Source organism: Lontra canadensis, unplaced genomic scaffold, assembly GCF_010015895.1.
Source record: "Lontra canadensis isolate GAN:19392208 unplaced genomic scaffold, GSC_riverotter_1.0 scaffold37, whole genome shotgun sequence".
In the NCBI taxonomy this organism is placed as follows: Eukaryota; Metazoa; Chordata; class Mammalia; order Carnivora; family Mustelidae; genus Lontra; species Lontra canadensis.
The window spans coordinates 469,351-492,953 of NW_022631031.1; the positions used below are offsets into that span (position 1 = coordinate 469,351).

The following is a 23,603-nucleotide window of genomic DNA, read 5'->3' on the forward strand; positions in this document are numbered from 1 at the left end:
TGATGAACAGTTGACTAACCTGTACTTAAAAGAAAATCTCCACCTAATTAAATATATATTCCCAAAGTCTCCAATCCAGTGAACATTCTTATTATTTGAAACCGGTGTTTTGATGGGTTGCTTAAAAAATTATGCAGGATGATCAGCATGTTTTCTGATGTATCTCCATGGATTGCCTATTCTCCAGGAAGTCTCAAGATGAGGAAGCATTATAGTTTAAGAGACCTAACATAATTAGGGTTGCAAAATCAAGGGCAAAAGATTTAAGAGTTTACAGTATAAACTGCCTTTCTGGAATGGTTCTTGAGACTAGAAATAAGGCAATGCGTATATATGATCTTTCCCATATTCTAAACCACATCTTGAGTAGATAATGCTTAAAACAGTGAATGTAATGAAAATACCTGTATCATGTTTATCAATAAAGCAATTTCTGAACCTGTGAACCTGTTGACCCACTTCAGGTACAAGATAAGAAAAGTAGTTCATCCCCCACCTCCATTTTCATGGGTCAGGGGATCACTCCCCAAAAGCAAACAGCTGAAAGCAGAGAGCTCATCAGAAAAATAAAGTCCAGAAAAATAAAGAACGCCTTCACTAGAATATGCTTTTTATTCCTGTCGCCCCAGGATAATCATCAGCTAAGCAGACTAAGGTGGAGAATAATAGAAGAAAATTCCTTTCCTGTTAATCTTATTTTTTTTAAATCCCCTTCCTTTGTTTGATTAAAGTGATCAAATTAAAAATCAAAAGGAATGGATGGATGCAAGAATGTAGTAGAGACAGAAGCTGCATAATAAAGCAAAAAAAAGGGGGGGCGCCAAAGAATGTCAAAGACAAATCTTTCTAGTATCTGGGTCTACGGTGATGCCATTATCACAATAGAAATAAAGATACTGAAAATCTCAGAGTATACAAGAAGATGACGGTGCAACCATGGGAAATAGCACTGAGAACTGAAATACGGGATTAAAGATGGAAGACCATCAAACAGAAGGAAAAAAGAAAGATGAGGGCTTAGAAAAGGATGGAATTTAGCAATTAGAAAGTTGGTAAATGCCTTTCAGGATAGACATTTTATTATAGTAATAGGTAAGGTACCAAATTGCAGCTATCTGAAGAATGAATGGATGGTAAGAAAATATGGGCTATGTTTTCAAGAAGTATAAGCAAATAGGATGCAGAGGAAGCCTGAGGTTCTTTGAGGTAGAAATCTCTAATCACTTTCATAAGTGAAAAAAAAAAAAAAGAGAGAGACAAAGTAGGGAGGTGAAAATGAGACATGCATGACAGTACCAGATGGAGCAAGTCTGGGAAAAGGCAGAAAGCAAAAGGATGAGGGACACAGACCACAGGATCATCCTCTAAAAGAATAAATGTGTATTCCTCAGACAGGAATGGAAGGAGACATACAGAGAAAGGGGAGAAAGTCCAAGATAGAGGGAAAGAATATTCAGTGAGTTTTTGTTATACTGCCTCAAATTAACTGGAGTAATAGGTAAGAAGATGTTGCCAGATCTAGCAAACTAAAATGGATACCTAGTTAAATTTGAATTTCAGATAAACAAAGAATGATTTTTCTTTTTTTAAATATAGATATGCGCCATGCAATATTTGGAATAGACTTACACAAGGAATAAATGTATCTGTTGGTTGTCAGAAATTGAGATTTGTGCATGGGACATACACTAAAATGTCATTTATCTGAAACACAAATTTAAATGCGGATCCTATGTTTTATCCAGTAATCCTAAACTCAGGTTATCTGCTGTGAATAAATATTAATAGGTATATCAAATAGACACAGGTGTTGTTTTCCCCACAAATGTGAGTTTCCAAAAATACCTTTTAAAAGTAATGTAAAGGAAATCATATTATGCTTATGTTAAACCTGCTCTACTACTTTTTTTCCCTAGACCCTGTTTTGGTGTTTGTTTTTTTTTAAGATTTTATTTATTTATTTGTCAGGGAGAGAGTGTGAGTAGGACTGGGGGAAGAGGCAGAGGGAGAAGCAGGCTCTGAGCTGAGCAAAGAGCCTAATGTGGGACCCGGTCCCAAGACTCTGGGATCATGACCTGAGCTGAAGGCAGAGGCTTAACCGACTGAGCCACACAGGCACCCCTCAATCCTGTATTTTGATATAAAGAACTGGGTTGGAAATGCCATGACAGAGGTCAGGTAGTGTCCTGCCCCCAGCCTACCAGGGGACTGGCCACCACATTATCCATGAAGGGGCTGGAGTACCAGCTAGATGGGATCTGAATTCTTATTCTGCCACTTCTTAGCTATATTATCGTTAGCAGGCTTGACTGACAGAGGGACCCAGTAAAATAATTACCTAAAAGACTAAGCACAAAGGTCATCAAAGACCTAGCAGCTGATAAACACTAGCCATTGTGTAGCAGCAGAAGTAGTAGTAGTTTGTTTTATTCCCAGCACGTGTACAATGTATATAATAAATAGTATCGTCAAAGCTATTTCTAATAATACTGACAATCAATATTAGGTCAATTTCAGGCCAGTAGATCAAATATGCTTATTTAAACATTAAAAATATGTTTATCACAAATATAAACAATAGCCCTGCTTCTATAACTTACATGGTTAATGGACTATCCCGCACTAACTCTGCGAAGCAACATCGTCACCTAGTGGTTGTCAAGTCAATAATGAACAACTAAGAACACCTAGAGATAAAGATTGTAAGGGCTTGTATCTGCACAGAACCCAACAAATATATCTCAGTAATGACTGATCACTAGGCTGATGCTCGTTAATATTTTCTGTAATATGATACATCAATTCTTCTCACTTTGTTTGATTAAAATGATGTGTGCCCTCCCTCAAGAGGGTTTTGGCTATTTGCTGCTTTTACCTGCTTCATCTGACAGTCTAACATACTTTGCTAAAGAATTTAATTGCCCAGGATGCTTGAATTATGCAATGATTCCAATGGAACTTGGACTTCTCACTGCTTCTTCTGACTCTTACTTCCTGAAACCTTGGCAGAAGAGGAAGGAGAAGTGGGGAGAGCTGGAAATTTGAAGCTTGAGGCTTACTCAATTACCAGCTTCAATTTTGTCCCCTTCTATTTAGGTTAGAGGTTTCTCTTTCCTTTCTCATGAAGTCAAGAGGATCTATGCTTTTCTTTGGGAAAAGAAATGATATGATTTTCCCAAAAGTCAAACTGAGATATAAATAGACTACTGCAAATCTTGTTTCTGTATTAATTGGGACTAATGTCTACTCCAGATATATTTTACCACTTCTGTCCTCTCAAAGAAATGAGAGATTTATAGCTCACAGGGTTATGCATGTAAGTAAAATGTTCAAAAAGTAATGAATAGTTCAGGGTTTTGGTTTTGTTTTTTGTTTTTTGTTTTTCCACTTCCAGAAATGTCAAGAGAAATTAAGTTAAAAATTCTAAGTAGCTTTGGGAGGAGATTTTACTCTGACTCTATTTAACCTATTTCTGCTATGAGAATATTACAGAAAGTTCCAAACCAAAATTCTAGTGGTCAGGATATGGCTAATTTAAGTAAACTTGGCATTTAAACTAGTAATATATCAATTCAAATATGACTTGGGAGTTATTAGTCAATGGCTGTTAGAAATTTTTCCTGTGTTTGTGAGAAATATATATACTTCAAATATCCAATAGGAACCAGTCCTTTTAAAGAACCAATCTTTTCTTAGCTGTATTTTTTTTAAATCCCCAGACAATGATTCTCAATCATCAAAATATTTGTGTCTCTCAGACTTTTCAGTACTTTCCTCCCCCAGACTCTGCTTCATCCAGAATCTCTCATAAATATTTCATGGCTGACATTGTTTCACAATGTTCCTAGACTGGTAGGAATTTTGATTTTCTCTTTTTCTCCTGATAGGAATGGATAAGAATAGGCACATGGATAATTTATTAGAAAGTGCATGCCAGTGTCCCAAAAGTCAGCCCCATACATGAGGAAGAATATATCTCTTGCAGTATTTCCTTCCATCTCCTCTAGTTGCTCTTTCTTTTTTGGAGGCTTATTTTCAGAATGTAAGGACTAAGCCCTCCATGTGCAGAGACAGACAACTCGGACACAATTGCACATTGCAGAAATCCAGGTACAGCAACAGAGCCAGACCACTGAATCCTCCTAGGACCTCCAACTCCCACACACCTCAGAAACCTGCTCACTAATTCATGGCATGCCTATTTGTAAGGCATGAATGACTGTACTTAGAAGAAAAGGTAAACTTGAAGTAACAGGTAATACTGCACAGTCCCTTTGAACTCATCCATGTGAGTCAGGTGGAGAAAGAAATGACATATTCTTCCTTGAGCGTACTGTTTGTCTGAATACGTCTAAGAAAACCAAGTAACAATACAATGATAGCTGGGTCATAATATGTCTATTCATTGAATGGGAAGATTGTTTTCAATCATGATCATTTGCTATCTGAAAAATACAGAGTCCTCATTCAGGTTTGGCTGTCTTATTTATGAACATCGAACACTTCAAATTTGGTTTCTCAATTCCTTCATTAGAATTGAGAATGAGCCAGTATTTCATGCAAGTGAAAAATAGGCAAAGATACATGCCCTCTGCTGCCAAGTCTTTCTGCACCATTTTTATAAATAATAACAGAGGAGCCACCTAAATTTAATCCATGCAAGGGCAATTATTTACATATATATGTGTGTATATATGTGTGTTTATATATGTATTATATATGAATATATATATATGTTTAGCAGATGTACATATCTGCTTTGCTTTAGTAATAACTTAATGGTAAGCAACTACTCTACTTCCTAATCTACTTCTTAAGAAACGTAGAAGAATTTCCTAATACACAAACCAACTATAAAGGCTTTGGGAAGCCACTCTGAAAAATAATGGGTTTAACACGTTAAGCAAGCACTGAAAAGAAAAGTTTGTGCTATAACCAATAGACTTGATTAAAACCAATTAAGTTATAAAGCTAGTAATCTCCAAAATATATTCCTGACCAACACTCCACCCCTAGAGGTGGTCATGCATTGAAGAGCAAGAAAAAAACAGAAACCGAGACTTTCAGAGAATTGAGAATTATACTTGTTGAAAAGAAATTAAACTAAGTTAAATATGAAAATTAACTCCATATTCATGGCAACAAATTAAATCCATTCTTCTTATTGCCCTGGTCTTCTACATCTGCCATCTGATCTATCTGGAATAAGCAAATGCTTCTGAGAATTCGAAGTTGGAATATCATCTTTAAGAGTGTTGGAGAAGAGGAGAGATAAAAGACAGAGAGAAGGACAGTGATGGGGGCTGGAAGGCAATAATCACATTTAAAGGTCTAAAGAATAGCACAAAGAATAGCCTTGTGTAGCAACAAGAAACTTAAAAATGATACATTATAGGAAGTCTGGTTCTCTGGAAGGCTCTATGGGCAAGGCATAGACATATTAAAGAAAAAATTTGAACTAAGCAGGATGCTAAGAGTTTAAGCTTTTCCACTGACATACTGAGTGATTTTGGACAAGTTACTTTACCTTTTTGTATTTCAGGAACATATTTATTTCAAAAGTGATATGATGTCAGGTTATGTGCCCCTCCCCCACATTTTCTGAGGGGAAATTAACCTACTGCCTTCTACACTGTCTCTTCAGAGACCAACTTTTTTGTTGCTTTTTCTCTTCACATTTCCTCTTCTCCCCTTTTGGGCTCACCCTGTTTCCTATTTTGCAAAAGTCAGTCTGATGCACCTTAAACTAGGCTGAAAGAAATGATCCCTAGGGTTTCAAAAGGACACCAAAAACAACATAATTTAAATATAATCAGGCAAGACCATGGAAGTATCTTGCAAACCCAAGGCATTCTCCACCAACTTAGAAATATACCCAATATACTTCAGTTCTCCCAATGAACACTGAGCAGCATTCTTGGCTAGAATTATCAAACCTTAATTTGTTAGTAATCACCAACCTCAGAAATGCATAACATTTCTTAGAATCACGGGACTAAAAAGATCAACGTTCTGTTTAGATTGAGGCTTCATAGGAATATATCATAAGCCTGCTAAACATAGGCAGTGACTGATTCCTTTATACAATACTTTGCAACCCATGGATGTTCTGCCAACAAACACAAACTAGGCCCATTTAGCATGCCTGGTGACGTCTTCACTGGTTCTGCCCTCTTGTCACCTACACAAGCACTCTGGCACTCTGGTTTCTCCAAGCCACTCTGCTTTGCTTTGATGTTTCTGAAATCAGCAAGACATGTTCAACCAGAAGAACTGATTCTGGTATAAGTGTCCTGGAAAGTCTACAACTACTAAGCTAATGGGAATACCATTAGCACTGTAAGGACCACAGTAGAGTGGAAAAGTACTTTTCTAACAATAAATAATTCCTTTCATGAAATGAGAAGTTCTGAATCAGCAGTAAAATACCTGGTGTCTATGACATGAAAGATTCTCTCAGTTTCTCTAAATAACTCTTTAAAAACATAATGTATCAGAATTCTGGTTCAAAATACAAAGCCTTGCATGAACATACATACAAATAACGTATTGTGAGTAGATTCACTTGGTTAGATAGATAACCCCTGGAAATGTTTAGATGGAAACAATTTGACTCCATGACTATTTCTATCAGGAAGGCATCACTTTATTTATGGCTTTTATTTATGTATTTCTAAAATACATCCAGAAAAAAAAATTTAACTCAGATCAGTTTCTTTTTTCTTAATGAGTAATTCTGTCCTAAAAGGACTTTTCAGTTCAGAAATCTTGGGTAATTTTTGTTATAATACACTCTATAAAAATTATATAGAGTAATAGATAAAAATTGCATACACCTAATTCTCTAAAAAGTGACACAAAGCCCCAGCATTACAACTAGGATGTTTTTATTAGTTTTTATTTATTAAAGGATGGCCACAGTAGCAGTGCCAGATGCTGCTCTGATCTCTGGTTCCTGCCTAGCAGTGGAAAAGAATCAAAACAAGGAAGACAACGCATGCACACGCATGTGCGCGCACGCACACACACACACATTCTCTCTCTCTCTCTCTCCCGTGTCATGTATTACTGGCCTCTTGCCTTGAGATCAGGAATCTAACGGCTACCTACAGACTCCATCTTTTTCTTCTCAGTTTTTGGATTTAAAATAATCCGCCCTAAGCTGCAAATTGGAACACCATGATTCAAAGTGCCAAAGTCTTAATCCTTAAGAAGAAAGAGGCAAAGAATCACAGCCAGAGCCAGACCTTATTAAGTAGTTCCCTTCAAACACTGCTTCTTCTGACTTTTAAACAGGCTCCTCAGGTGAGCCCTCTTCTACTAAAAGATCCTTCTCCTCTACTTTTTCCTGTATCTTTGTTACCTGAGACTGAATGTGGAAAGAACTGAGTTGTCCACTTATTAGAATCTTATCCTTTTAGAATAAAGAATCTTATCTTTTAGACTTATGAGTCTAAAAAAGGAATGAGATCTATAGAACAACAATAGAAGTATCACCGTTTTATTTCCTGGAAGACAAAGTCCTCAGATTATACAAGGATATAATATATTCCTGATCAAAATCCATGCTTTTGCTTTTATTTTCTTTTCCAGTGTTCTGGTGGACAGTTCCACCAATGTCCAGTGAGCATCCTTAATTTATCTAAATAATCTAAAGTCAAACTTATTTTTCATCAAATCCAGTCCCTCTACCGGAGTCCTTTATCTTATTACTTTGCACCAAACTTGTCACAGATACCAATACAGAAAGCTCAGAGGTATCTATGTCTCTACCTTGGACTTCACTCTTTGACATTCATTCAGTCAGTTCTGACTCCAAAATAAAGGTCTTCTGAATCTTTCACATTTTCAATTCCTACTGCCATTACCTCAATTCCCACTGAGTGTACTCTCATGGACTATTACTCTCAGCTAGTCTTCCCCCTGTGTTGGCCTGCTGCCCCTAATTGCTCTTCCACTCTGCTGCCATCCCCTTCCATCATTCCCCATTCATTCGTATGCAGTAGACCTAAAGCATAAGCTTCTAAAAACTCAAGTTCTCCACAACATGGAGTACTAGCATTGAACACTTACTGTGTTGCCTAGCTAAGTGCTTTCCATATGTTAGTTCAGTTAATCCTCATAACAACCCCTTGAGAAAGGAATGATTATTATTCCAGGACTCTGACAAAGGGTTAGGGATAGAGGCCCACAGAGATGAGGAAAGTTGCCTATAGTCACCCTACAGGAAGTGGAGGAGCCTGAACAAAATGTGCCAGGCAGCCAGCAGTAGGATTCCAATGGGAGGGGACTTCATATAAAAGGCCCAACGTGGAAGCAGCATAGAAACTTCGGGGTACTGAAAAGAAGATGACTGGAGAGGAGTGAACTTGAGAAAAGAACAGTAAGAGGTAAGACCAGGGAAGAGGTAAGGAAAGCTAACGTAGAAAGTGTCTGTGAGGCATAATAAGGAGTTTCTACTTCATCTAGAACTTGGTTGGCAGCCACTGGATGTTTCCAAGCATGGTCTGGTTCATAGCAGATTATTCATAATAGACAGAAACTGGAAAAAAAGCCCAAGGTGAAGAACAAGTGAACAAAAAGTATTAAACTTATATTATGGAATATTATTCAGTAATAAAAAGGGGAAAATGCATGAAATATATAAACAATATGGATGGATCTCAAAACCATCACACTGAGTGAAGAAAGTCTTATAGAAAAGAATACATATTGTACACCTCCTTCTGTATACACAAAATCTATAGGGGAAAAAATCAGAACAATGGTTCTTCTGGGGCTGAGACAAGAATTTACTTAAAAACTAGCATTGCTAGATAAATATAGGATTTCCAGTTAAATTTGAATTTCAAATAAACAACAAAGTCTTTTTTATTATAAGTATGTTCTGTGCAATATTTGAGACATTATTATACTAAAAATGTGCTTGTTGTAATTAAGAAAACAGTAACACTTATAGTTGTAGCAAAAATAATAAAATACCTAGAAAAAACTTAGCCAAGAGAGCAAAAGACCTGGACTATGAAAACTATAAAACACTGATGAAATAAACTGAAGATAACACAAACAAATGGAAATAGAGTCCATGCTCCTGGATTGGGAGAACAAATATTGTTAAAATGGCCATACTACCTAAAGGAACCTACAGATTTAATGCAATCTCTATCACAATACCAAAAGTGTCTTTCACAGAACTAGAACAAATAATCCTAAAATTTGTATGGAATCACAAAAGACCCCAAGTAGCCAAAGCAATCTTAAAAAAGAAGAACAAAACTGGAGGAATCTCAATCCCAGATCTCAAGATACGCTACAAAGCTGTAGCAATTAAAACAGTATGGTTCCAGCACAAAAAACAGATACATATATCAATGGAACATACTAGAGAGCCCATAAATAAACCCACGGTTATATGGCCAATTAAACTATGACAGGAAGCAAGAATGTATAATGGGGAAAAGATAATCTTTTTAACAAATGGTTTTGGGAAAACTAGACAGTTATTTGCTTAAAAAAATGAAACTGAACCACTTTCTTACATGATATATAAAAATAAACTCAAAAATGGATTGAAGACCTAAATGTGAGAACTGAAACTACAAAATCCCTAGAAGAAAACATAGGCAATAATCTCTTTGACATCAGTTACAGAAACACTTTTCCAGATATGTCTCCTTTGGTAAATGAAACAAAAACAAAATTGAAATATTGGGATTACACCAAAATCAAAAGATTTTGCACAGTAAAGGAAACGCATCAACAAAACAAAAAGATAATACAGTGAATGAGAGAAGATATTTTTAAATGATATAGCCAATAAGGGGTTAACATCTAAAATATATGAAGAACTTATACAACTCAACACCAAAAAAACCCCCACAGATAACCCAATTAAAAATGATCAAAAGACATGAACAGATATTTTTCCAAAAAGACACAGAGATGGCCCAGAGACACATGAAAGGACGCTCAGCATCATAATCATCAGGAAAATGTAAATCAGAACCATAATGAGGTATTACCTCACACCTATCAGAATGCCTAAAATTAAGAACACAACAAACATTTATTGGTGAGGATGTGGAAAAAAGGAACCCTCATGCACTTTTGGTAGGAATGCAAACTGGTGCAGCCACTATGGAAAACAGTATAAAAAATTTTTAAAAATTTTTAATTAAAAATTAAAAATAGAATCATCATATGATTAAAAAAATTGAAATTAGAATTTCAATTAAAAAATTAAAAATAGAGGGTGTCTGGGTGGCTCAGTGGGTTGAGCCTCTGCCTTCGGCTCAGGTCTTGATCTCAGGGTCCTGGGATCAAGCCCCACATCAGGCTCTCCGCTCAGCAGGGAGCCTTCTTCCCCCCCGCCCCCGCCTGCCTCTCTGCCTACTTGTGATCTCTCTCTCTCTGTCAAATAAATAAATAAAATCTTTTAAAAAAATTAAAAATAGAATTACCATATGATCCAGTAATAACACTACCTGGGTATTTACTCAAAGAAAATAAAAACACTAATTCAAAAAGGTATATGTATGCCTATGTTCATGGTGGCATTATTTACAATAGCCAAAATACAGAAGCAACCCAAGTGTCCATAAATAGGTGAATGGATAAAGAAGATGTAGTGTACACACACACACACACACACACACACACACCTGGAATATTACTCAGCCATAAAAAAGAATGAAATCTTGCCATTTGCAACAACTTGGATGGAGCTAGAGTGTATAATGCTAAGTGAAATGAGTCAGTCAGAAAAAGACAAGTACCTTATGATTTCAATCACAGGTGAAATTTAAGAAACAAAACAAAGAAAAAAGAAACCAAAAAAAAAAAAAAGACTCTTAAATATAGAGAACAAACTGCTGGTTGCCCAAGGAGAGGTGGATGGAGGCATGGGTGAAATAGGTGATGGTGATTAAGAGTACAGTTACCATGATGAGCACTGCATAATATATAATTGCTGAATCACTATATTGTACACCTGAAACTAATATAACACTGCATGTTAATTATACTGGAATTAAAGAGATCAATAAAAATTTATAATAAATCAAAATGTATTTATTGTTTTGCTGAAATTCAAATTTAACTGGTTGTCCTGTATTTTTATTTGTGAAATCTGGCAACCCTACAGGGAAGGCACAGGAGAGAATTTTCTGGGATGATGACAATACTGTGTATCTCAATAAAAAGGTCTATAAATGCACCTGTCAAAGTCATGTAACTTTGTGCATATAAGCAGATGCATGTAAATTTTACCTTAAGGGAAAAAAAAAGAAACAAGTATCGAACTCTAATTAGTTACATGCACTCTGAAATATTAGAAGAAAAATACTCTGTCGTCTCCAACTTCAAATTATACCAAAAATGAAATGGTAACATGGATTCATGCCTGAATACAGAGATGAATAGATATGTAATAAAAGCAAATAGAGTAAAATGTGAACTCTAGAATCTAGGTGATGGGCATATGAATGGTCACTGCAAAATTCTCCCAACTTTTCTGAGTGTTTGAGAATTTTTATAATAAATGTTAAGGGGAAAAGCTCTGCCCTGCTCTCATGGAGTTTACATTAGAGTGGAATGAGACAGACAACAAATAAAATTGGTAAGTCAATTATGAGTGAGAGAGAAAGTGACAGACGCATAGGAGAAGCAGAAGGTAAAGGGTTTAGTTATGCTGGATGGAACTCCCAATCAAATATGTGGCCAGTAAGTACTTTTCTTTAAAGCCAATCTTACTTACTTGAGGAGACATTTAAAGTGGGAAGCTTTAAAACCTTTTAAATGCCCTTTTTTCTTCTATTTGAAAAGAGAACATAAAATGGCATGCCACCCCTGATTTACATGAGCAAGAAATCAAAGTTTGTGGTTATAATTTGATTCATTGGAAGCTGTTTCTAATTTTACCAGGAGAGGTGTCTATTTATGATCTATTTCCCCTGCATCCAGCTACCGCATCCTCCAAAACACTCTCCTTTTTCCTCTCTCCAAATTGTTATCAACTATTTAAGGGAATAAAAGGCAGATTTCCCATAAAATGGCCTTGTGAACGTGTTGTGCCACACGGCCCCGGCCCCACACTGTCTGCCTGCTAGCTGCAGTCCAAGCTTGTCCTCATCTTGAGTCTGCAGTGATGCTAAGGAGCCCCGCCTCTCCTTGCAAGGCCCAGACACCAGCCCTTGGTTGTGTCTGATCTTTCAGCTGCCCTTGGATGGCCTGACTGGACATCATAGATCCTTTATTTTCTCCGCCCACCTTCTAGAGCAGCCTCCCTCTTTCAGCTCTCCTAGCTCACTCACCCACCCGCAGCCCAGGTGTTTACTGACGCTGTCGCCCTAGTAGCCCTCCTCACTCACACCAAACCTATATAGAGACAGGGTATGCATGCTACACTCCTCTCTACCTCAGGTGACTGCTCTGGCCCCTCAGGGTACCCACTCTAGCAGGATGAGGGTTATTTAAAAGTCCCCTCATCAATCCTGCTGTGCCACAGCTGGTCTAGGCATCTCAAAGTACCTTCTGAACTGCAGGTCAGGAAACTCCACGTGATTTGGAGTCCTGGGGCCTGCAGAAAGCTCCCCAAGTTCCAGCACTGGGTTTGCAGATTAAACTGCCCTGCCTGGGAACTTTCTCTGCACCAAGAAGCAAAACCATTCTTTTTAGCAAGTGCAACTGACTTCCAGCTATTTATTTTCTCACAGCTGCAGTCTGGGAAATAACCAAGACAATAAGGAACATGCAAAGAGGTATTTCATGAAGAAATACCAATCAGAGTTCCAACGGTTATTTTCGAGTTTTTAGAAACTTTATCAGCAAAAAAAAATTAAATCTCCCTTCATCTAAAAGGGGTGCCTCAGTGAGGTGTCTGGGTGGCTCAACTGGTTAAGCATCTGCCTTCTGTTCATGTCATGATCCCAGGGTCCTGGGATCAAGTACCACATCAGGCTCTCTGCTCACTGGGTAATCTGCTTGGCCCTCTCCCTTGCACCTCACCCCTGTTCAAGCGTGCACTCTCTCTCTCTCTCTCTCTCTCTCTGCTCTCTCTCAAAGAAATAAAACCTTTTTTAAAAAAAAGAATATCCATCTTGAAAAAAATTTAAAAATAAAAAATAAAACTTTCTCACTAATGGCCACTAATAAATATTAACATAAAGAAAACAATGTTTTTTTAACCAATAAAGTGAAAAAAAGGCAGATATCACAAATATCATTAATGGCTTATTAGCTTTGATTATACAAAAATAGTACCAGTACTTGGCTAGATTTATTGATTCTTTGTCCACAGAATTCAACAAGCACCATTCTGAACAATTGTTGGAAATATTGGGTAATTAATACTGGGAGAGGGATGCTTGGGTGGCTCAGGGGTTAATCAGCTGCCTTTGGCTCAGGTCATGATCCCAGCGTCCTGGGATTGAGTCCCACATCGGGCTCCTTGCTAGGCAGGGAGCCTGCTTCTCCCTCTGCCTCTGCCTGCTACTCTGTCTGCCTGTGTTGGCTCTCTCTCTCTCTGACAAATAAATAAATAAAATCTTAAAAAAAAAAGTTACTTCCTCCATATCTTAAAAGGATCTTTAAAAAAAAAATTAATACTGGGAGAAAAATCCACATTGGATCGTGTACACAAAGCATATCCACAAATATATTTGTGAGATTATGCTGGGATTATTCATAGTAACTACAGACATATAGAAATTCATAATAGGAATAGGAATAGAATAATGGAAATAGAATAGAACAGAATAGGAATAAAGTGGGAAGAAACTAGTAACTAGGGACAAATAGAATTCATTAGTAACCCTAAAATAATAAATATATTCTTGGGTTTGAAACTACTTCCCAATAGCTGATGATGATATGAGTTTATGAAAAACAGTAGAAGAGACTTAATTTCTCTTCCTTACTCTCCTGTATCTTTCTGAGGCAAATATGAGTAAACCAAAAATATTCCAGAGAGCACCCACAACAGAGACGAAAAAAGGGAAAAAACTGAATCCAAATAATGCATAAAAAGTCAATATTTCAGCTGCTTCAACTTCCCCTCGATAAATAAAGGTCAGTTGTAACTATTAGGAGTAAAATTATTTTGCAGCGTTTCAGATTCTCATAGTGTCTCAGATGGATATAGATTGGTAAGGAAAGACCACAAACTCACATGCACATACACACTCACATATATATGGAATAACATTAACTAAATTTCTGATTTGATTAACCAATGATTCAGAACATGGGGTGGCCCCAGAGGGTAAAAGCAGGTGCACTCTTCCCCAGTCTGGTTGCCACTGTGACAATTGATACATGACCATGCATCCAGCAACACTGAATTTTCTGACATCAGAGTCACGATTTTTCTTCAGCACACCACTGGTTACCTGGCACTTTTAGCATCATCCTGAACTTTCTGCCTTTCAAACACTCAAATGGTTCCAATTCATCGTATTCTATCTGTAGAGCGCATGTCCTCACTTGCTTCAGATCTCTGATCAAATATTACCTTATCAGGGCCAGACCAGCCTCAATAAAAAGTATTCCCATCATTCTCTATCTCCCAAATCTTATTTTACTTCTCTTCAAAGTATGTATGTATGTATGTATGTGTGTGTGTGTGTGTGTGTATCTCACCATATTATTTGTCTCTTTTTCCTCGTTTGCCTCCCCTGCCTCATTAGAATATAAGCTTCCTGAAAACAGGCCCTGCCAGTTTATTCTGCTATATTCCAAGAACAAAAACACAATGCCCGGCAGGGAGTAGTGCCTCAATAAGTATGTGTTTACTACAACGGAAGACCAGAATTTGTAAAGAAGAGAATCAGTCTTGGGGTGCCTGGGTGGCTCAGTCAGTTAAGCATCTGCCTTCAGCTCAGGTCATGAACCCAGGGTCCTGGGATCGAGCTCTGCCTTGGGCTCCCTGCTCAGTGGAGAGTCTGCTTCTCCCTCTGCCCCTCACCCTGCTTGTGTGCTCTCTCTCATATTCTCTCTCAAATAAATAATCTTTTTAAAATATCTTAAAAAGAAGAAGAAAAGAATCAGTCCTATTTTAAAGATGTTGAAGTGGAGGAGCTTGGAAACATGTGCTGAAATTAAAAAGACTAGGGAGCTACCTGCCGCCTACCCCCCCAGGTGTGATAAATGAAGCTAAATGAAACTGGTGTGAGTAGATGAGTTCCTTCAGGTAAAGAAAACATGCTAAGAGAAGAAAATGGTGCTGAGGAGAGAGTCTCATAGAACTCTTGTTTTTGAAAGAAGGTATGGAAGAGAATTAAGTTAAAGGTATGGGGAAGAGACCACCAGAGAAATAAAGAATGCACTTAAGGCATTTAGTTCCAAGAGGCAAAAGATGGTCAACTGAGCTCAAACTTGAAGGGAAGACCAGCCAGATGACGAGCAGGTGGACTGGTGGGGAGTCACAGATGACCTCCAAAATATCAGTTTTGGAAAAGGGGGAGAAACTAGGTCTCAGGACCCAGAGACAGAAGAGAATGGGGGTGGAAAGGTAAAGAGTTAACATTCTCTTTTCATGTCACCTGAGGTTCAAGGGTACTTGAAATATTTTGTTGAACAAATGAGTGCACAGGTGAATGAATGGATCCAATGTTCTCCCCAGAACCAGGATGGCACAGAAACTGTGGCTGAGGTCAAGAGATTAAAATGGTAAACAAAACACTCTTGAACAGCACATGTTGCATAAAAATATTTCCCTAATCAAAGTCAATTTTCCAAGTGGTTTTCCCTCAATAAACATATGCGGTTTATTCCTGTAACTCATTTTTAATGAGGTCCTATGACTTTCATTTGTACTTCGTTTTTTATTTTTGTTTAAAATGCACTCTTGATTAATGGAACCTTCAGAAATTTACCTTGAGGCCCCATCTCTGTCTCAGTGGGGCCCAACTCTTGTATTCTTTGGGATTGAAGGCCTTTCAGCTGAGCTCCATTGAGTTACCTTCCCAGGCATGCTAGAGGCAACTCTGGTACATAGAGGAGTATATCCTGAAGTGAACTAAAAAAGGCCTCGCTGGGAAGGTAACATAAATAATAAAATAAATGGAAAATGAGAATCCACTCAGCTTTCCACCAGAAGTACCACCAAATAGTTACGTGAAGAAACATAGTTCTAGTGGGATTTAAACATAAAATGATTAAATTTCTTGCTTTTCTGAACCTATAGCAAATTTCTCTTCGTCAGTATCTATGGCTCTCACATGACAGTGTGGCTCAAAATCACCTGGACGATCTGTTAAAACACAGACTGCTGTCTTACTCCCCCAGTTTCTGATTTAGTAGGTCTGGGGTAGGGCCAGATAATTTGTGCTTCCAACAAGGTCGCAAGTGATGCGGCTGCTGCCAGACCGAACCACACATACAAAGACCACTGGTCTATGGGACCTATGTCACGTATTTTCATAACTTCTTTCTCTACTTTTCTGTTGTCCTTCAGAGAAAATGAGTCAAATTCTCATTTCAGCGCTACTGCCCTGGCTTCTGTACGTTTCTCTTGTGAAAAACAAAAACAAAAAATTACAAAACTTTAAAAGTAGAAACAAAGTGATGTTAGGATTAACTAAGCCTCAGTTTCCAGGTTTCTACTCAGTTTTAAATGGAATAAAGTTTTTACCTTAGTCAATAAGACGTTAGTGCCTCTTAAAAATAAGAGCTCAGCTGAAATCATACAAATGTGATACAACTCGCACTAAAAAGTAATTCTCTTTTGATTGCAAAACATGCATGAAATAAATACTTGTCCCCATCAAAGTCTCTTAACACTTATCTAGAAAAGGAGGGCGGTGGCCATCAAATGACAGGAAAGCATAACACTCACTTGCCACACAGATCTTTATTTTTCCATTCTTTATTTTGTTTTTAAATCGAAAAAGAAACAGCACACCTAGAGTCTAAGCAAGCTAAAGGTAGAGTATAGCGGTTAAATTGGGATCTTTATAAGTAAATTATTTTTCTTCCTTTGTTTAATGTGCTGGAAAAAAGAAAAGACAGAGTATGGTGTCATAAGTAGGGTATAATCTGAAGCCGTGTGCAGAGCCTGCGGGGGCAAGTCATGTGAGACTCTAAATGAGCTGCTCACCGACTCTACACTTGAGCAATTCCAAAGAGGTTAGGGCCACGTTGATTAAAACATTTGTAAGAACAAATTAATATTCGAAGAGGTACCAGCTGTAGATTTCTGCTTATCTTCCAGTTCTAAAAGGTAAAGATTAAAAATAAAATTAAAGCAGTACTCAATAAATATTTTTGAATAAAATAAACATTAACTTTCTCTGAGATTTCATATCATTAACTTCTAAAGGGCACACTATTCTATTTATGCTTGATTTGCTCTTTTCCCACACACAAATAAATTAACTAGCTAAGAAAGGCCTCTTCAAAACTAAACAAAGGGGTGCCTGGGTGCTTCAGTCAGCGGAGTGTCCAACTCTTGGTTTCAGTTCAGGTCATGATGTCAGGGTCCTGAGGTCCAGCTCCATGCCGGGCTCAGTGAAGAGTCTGCTTGAGATTCCCTCTCTTCCTTTCCCTCTGTCCCTCCTCCCATTCTCTCCCTCTCCAAAATAATTAAATCTTTTAAAAAAATTAACAAAATTCAAATGATAAAGGATCATCTATGCTTTTACCCAAACATATTATTACTCAGTCTAACCATAATGAGTTTCAGATGAAAGTAAAAAATGATACAGAATCCACACAAACCTGACTTCTGCCCTATAGGGATGTTAAATTGATCAATCAGCAGACCTTTATTGAACTCCCCAATGGATATCTTGGTTTGGTTTGTCCACCATCCATTTGTCCATGGGAATTAATCTTAATATTCTTTGCTCACTATGCATAAAATGTTCATTAAGATTGGCTAGATTTCAGACAATTTGCCCAATGCGTGACTTAAAATTCTGTACTTCAAATCTGTTTTTCATTCTCAATGCACAAAATAGGCAGTCAAAAACCTTGTTAGCCATCTTAGCATACATGTCTTCACCACTAATGCTGGAAATAATGGCAACTCAAAAGCTTACCATCTGTATGCTTTATAAACAACCTCTGAAGTCAACATAGCTCTCAGTCAAAGAATCCAAAACAGTCACACAACTAATAGTGTAACTCGTTGACAGTGCCACTTGCTTTTATCATGAACCCATTGGGCTGTCATCATCACAATCCACAGTGAGAGATTTCATTACTGTTTTGTTCACTCTTCCACAAAAGAACAGTGAGGGCCCATTTAAAGGCTCAAATACCTAAGCACAGTTATAAATCCACCCTTGAGAGAATAATAGCCTTCCAACCTTGGTGGTAAATCAGTGGGGAAGTCAAAGTCATATGTGATATCACCTTTTCATCCCTCCAACCATGACTATGAAGTGCTCAGAGGATACATGGCGCTTTCTAATGATAAAATATCTGGGATTAAGGTGGAAAATGGTACAGACTCTCAACAAATCTGACTTTATTCCTAAAAGGGAGTTTAGCTAATCAATCAGCAAATATTTACTGAAATCTCGATTCAGTATCTTATTTTTGTTTATCCAGCATCTATTCCCCATTCTGCTGGCATAAAAGCCTGTCTTCCTTTTAGGAACCACCCCTTCACTGATTTCAGTGTTTATTTTATGGAAGATGGAAGAGAGAAGATAACTGATCCCACCCCCTGGCTCAAGACTTAGTCATGTAACTCAAGCCTGGCACATAACCCAAGAGAGTCCAATAAAGTCAAAGAACATCAGCCCTAGGGCTTTCCCTGGATCTACTAAGAGAAGGAAGCTCTCCCTCTATTGCCAGAGGGCATAGTGTAGGGTACAATGAGTGCAAAACCAGGACAAAGGAAAGCAGAGACAATACACATAGAAGGACAGATTCCTGATGATAAATTTGGGTTACCTGACCAAGCATGACTAAATATTTAGATAGAACCATTCCTAGGCCTTGTTTATTACTCATTATTAGTTAGTTAATTGGTTAGTTAGTTAACTAGTGCATAAGTTGGGTTTCTTTAACTTGCAACCAAAAATTCTGACAAATTATAAGCAACCTAAAATCTGAACCACATTAAGCAAAGTTCCAAGAATACAAAGATATAAATAACAAATAATCTCTGCCTCATAGAATCTTTTCAGTATCTAGTTGGAAAGCTAATATGTAAACACAAAATATAACTAGAAACATACGGTTCAACACCATGATAGGTTCTATATTAATTCAGAGAAGGGAGACACCACCATAGGCTGCACATTAAGCAAAATTTTGCAGTGTGAGAAAATGGTGAGCTGGGATTTGAAGGATGACCAGGGTGTGACTACCTGGAAAGGACATGAAAGGACACTGAAAAAGAGTGAGAAGTGAGAGCATAAGTTCAAGAATGTGCATATTGTATTGGGGAAACAATACAGTATAAACAATAAATAGACCATAAAATACTGAAGCATGGACTATCAACAATAAATGAATACATTAGTCTAGAGGTAAGAAGAATTCATAAAGTTTTCCAATGATACACACATTATATACAGTATTTTAAATCTATATGAGATCATAGTGATTGAATGGATTGTAATGGCTAAGTGTAGAAATTGTGCTCAAAAGCTAAATGTGTTTTTTCTGCTTTGCATATGGGTCCAACCAGCTAACCCTGCTTACTACTGTAGCACATTTCATCTAGAACTAAGGGCTGTCAAAATAAATCACACTAAAACACTTCACTTAGCAGCTATTTAAGAAACTAGAACAAAAAGAGTACCGCTATGAACCAAGAGTTTACAGAAAGAAAGACAAACATAAACCAAGGAAACAAGTGGAGCCATACAGTTAATCTGATTTGCTTTGTCCAGTTTCTCCATGAGGTAAGAAGTTTACAACAGAAACGATTAAAGACATTTTCCATTTCCACTGTGGTTTTAGCCATTTCCCCTTGTGTCATTAAGAAACTGTATGGGCAGGGTTTGGATTGGCTCTTGTTGCAAGCAGGAATGCAAAGGTTCTGTATCCCTCTTTCCCCTTCTTAGGGTATCAAAGTTTAGTTAATTAGAATAAAATGTTTTGTTTCATTTTTTAGAAGTTTATTTTATCAAGGACCATTATCAGTTTTGTACTGAATATGAAACTTTGCTTGTAATTATTGTATGACTTAATAATTACTATTTCTGATATCTCTCAGTACTGTGAATTGCTTGAAATTTTACTAAGAGAAATGAACTCAACATAATTCCTTGGGAACATACTTTTCCATTTAGAATCACTGGACACTAATGTTTTCATAAAAAAAAAAAAAAAAAAAAAAGAAAGAAAGTCTCAAATGCCTGACGTGCTGATAGCCATTTAAATTTCTATGCCCATCTGTGGCTTCATCACGATGGTTTCTACCAGTATGACACTTGCCCATTTGACATGAGCACGTTACAAAAGAATAATGACACAACCTCTTATAGAGGACCTCTCTTCACAGGCCTCAATTAACATAACTTCAAGATTCTGTGGAAGATAATTACTGCTTTGGTTGTTGTTTACAGAGAGAAATTGAAATATCTGAAATCTCCTTTCTGTCAAGCTGAAGTTAGAAAAGGAAAAGGAATTGTCTATGATTAGACATGCTTTTATTCTGAAGTATCTTTATAGCAAAAAGCTTTAAAATGTGAAAATATACTAGTCTAATTTTTCACCCTTTACTATGTATAGCAAAATGCATTATTTCCTAAAGCAAATGAATATATGATTACATCCTCTCCCTATTTTAGGAAAAAGCAGTTTTATATTTTAAGTTTAAAAATATACATTTACTAAGTTTTGTATTTTTTGAATGGTGGAATTGAGTTTTTAAAAAAATTCAACACATGCTTTATCAGTGACAATTACTGTCATGTTTTAAACTGAGAAATAAAAAATTGTCAAAATATATATTAGTATCACAGTATAAAGCGAAGCTTTGAATAAGGTTTCAGTATTACATGAACCAGAAAGCATAAGAAAAGAGTAAGATGGTTTCCTGTTTTCTTCAGAAAAGTATCATAGTAGGCAGAGTAATATCTGAACCCCCCTTGCAAAGAGGTTCATGTCCTAATGCCTGGAATCTGTGAATATGTATGTTAACCTTACATCGCAGAAGGGACTTTACAGGTATGATTAATACAAGGACTTGAGAGGTACATATTTATTCTGTATTATCTAGGTGGGCCCAATTTCATGACACAGATTGTTAAAAGTGGAAGAGGGAGACGGAAGAGAAGATCCAAGTGATGTGAAGTGAGAAAGACAGTCCTGCCAATGTTGGGTTTGAGCCAAGGAATGTCAGTGACCTCTAAAAGCTGGAAAGAACAAGAAAATGGATCCTCCCCTAGAGTCTCCAGAAAGCAATGCAGCCCTACTGACACCTTGTTTTTAGCTCAGTGAGAATCATGTTGGACTTCGGACCTTCTACTGAAATGTGACATCATAAATTTTTGTTAGGAAACCAAGTTTATGGCAATTTGTTACAGCAGCAATGGGAAACTAATACCGGTCTCATGATCCAAATTAGCAGGACCATGAAAAGCATGACTATGACAGCCCCTCAGACACTCTGAAGCTAGGAGAGGCTTTGGTCTAATCCCTTCATTGCCCAGATAAGGAAATTAGTCCAGATATAAAGAGAAGAAAGGTGGTTTAGCTTAAGCCTCAGAATTCAAGCTAGAGAGAGAACTAGACATTAAGTTCACTAAACTCTTACTCAGTGTTAGAGTATTCCTCCTAGCTTCTTTCACCAGGGTAGGATTTTGGTTATGGTTTAATAACAATATGCAGAATTCTCTGAAAGAATAAACAGTTGTTGGAAATTGCACACATTTTCAGATAACGCACAGAACTACACTGCTTTGCTGTTCTGATCTATCTGCAACTGGCTAAATATATTCAAGTGAATTACCCGCACAACACTTGAAACTCAGTATGTCTGTGATAAAACTTGGGATCTTGCCTCCCAGATCAGCTCCCTCAGGAGTTTCCTGGTTTTTCTCCTTCACACCCTTCTGCAGTTTCCCTTATCCAATCAATCAAGTTCCATCATCCATCCTCCTCCCAGGGAGGCTCTTTCCTTGCATTTTCTAATGATACACCTTACACCCACACTAGGCAACCACTAATTGGTCTCTTTTCTTCATCTTCCCTTCTCTTCAACCTCCAATTAATCCTGAACAGTACTGTCAAATGATTCCTTCTAAAATACATCTTTCTTTATATCATTGACTTGTCCACATTTAGTAGGACTCCATTTCCAAATGGGATCAAGTTCAAACTCCTTATTCTATCCTTTGACAGGTTTATAGAATTTGACCTCATTTTTTTTAATAATGTCTCCTCCCATTCCATGAACTAACTTAACTGATTCACTACCCTATGAACAAGATCCATTCTCCTCCATATCATTCTCTTCTAAAATATCCCCTCTGCCTCCTTCTCCATGTATCTGAATTTTACCTATGTCAAGGCCTTGTAAAGTCGCAGCATCTTTCTGGGTACCTTCCAGGCCAGACAACTTACAATGATCTCGTCTTCCTTTGAAGCACTAAAGCTCTTACCACACATTTAACATTTAGTTTGTATTGCTAGTGTCTTTTTCATCTTTAGAGTTTAAGCTCTTAGATTTTAAACCATTTGGGACCAACTAGTTCCGCTACTTATCTGCCCTGTACTTGGAACCGGAGTTTCCTGTTTAAAGCAGGACTTCAAATATTTACAGAGTGACTGAAAATAATTTTTAAAAATCTAAGAATGACAACTCTCCACATCAGCAGTGAGAAAAGCCAGCGATGAGCACTACTCTAAAGTTAACTGCTCCATTTAAGAAGGGGAGCCACACATTCAAATTTGCCCAGGACAGTCCTGATTTCTTGCTGGTTTTCCAGCTTATTAATAATGTTCACTTTCACTCGCAAAAGCATCTTGGCTGAAGTAATACATGACATGGTCATTCTGCCTGTAGGGCACTTTGGACTATGGTAAGAGCAGAAACCAGGAAGAAATCCCTGCTTATGTCCCAGCCACGCATCCAGCTAAGCAGCAGTCTCCTCTACAGAGTGGATCCTGCTCTCCAACACCATGTCTGCGTAATCAGTGTCTTTTGAATGTCACGTGAGAGGTTCAAACATTTTGGGGACAAAAAATGGTCCAGATAAAGGTGCTGAAGTTGAATGCAATTTGAGATTCTTTAGAAGAAAAAATAATCATAGATATTGAATACAACTGTGACTCTACCCAGCAGTTTAAGAACAAAAGGGAGAGTTTTCTAAAGAGAAAAGAAAATTCAATGAGTTCCCATAGGAGTAGAAGTAATCAAGATACAGTGTGTGAGTTCATTTATACTATAACTGTTTTGCTATTTTCTGAATAAAATAATAAAGAACATTCACACCATTTCAATTTTTCTGAACAATAAATACATATTACTTTCACGACTGTTTAGAATTAGAAATGTGATGCCTTCTGATCCTCTTAGTGCCTAATGTACATTAAATTGACTAACCACTGCATAAATGTTTTAAAACCTACATTCATTTTCACAGTTGGCTGGCTGAAATGATCAGTTTCATAAATGAATGTCAGTGGTATCTAAACAG

General features: G+C 37.3%; 1 protein-coding gene across 1 annotated transcript in view; it reads right to left on the minus strand.

Annotated features, from left to right (window-relative positions):
• Positions 1 to 17,031: 17,031 nt before the first annotated feature.
• The window catches only part of LRRC69 (leucine rich repeat containing 69), a 104,704-nt gene continuing 98,132 nt past the window's right edge, over positions 17,032 to 23,603 (minus strand). The window contains exon 8 of the mRNA XM_032869061.1: positions 17,032 to 17,211. Within this exon, the coding sequence (XP_032724952.1) occupies positions 17,101 to 17,211 (111 nt within the window). The 3' untranslated portion in view covers positions 17,032 to 17,100. The remainder of the gene's footprint in view (positions 17,212 to 23,603) is intronic.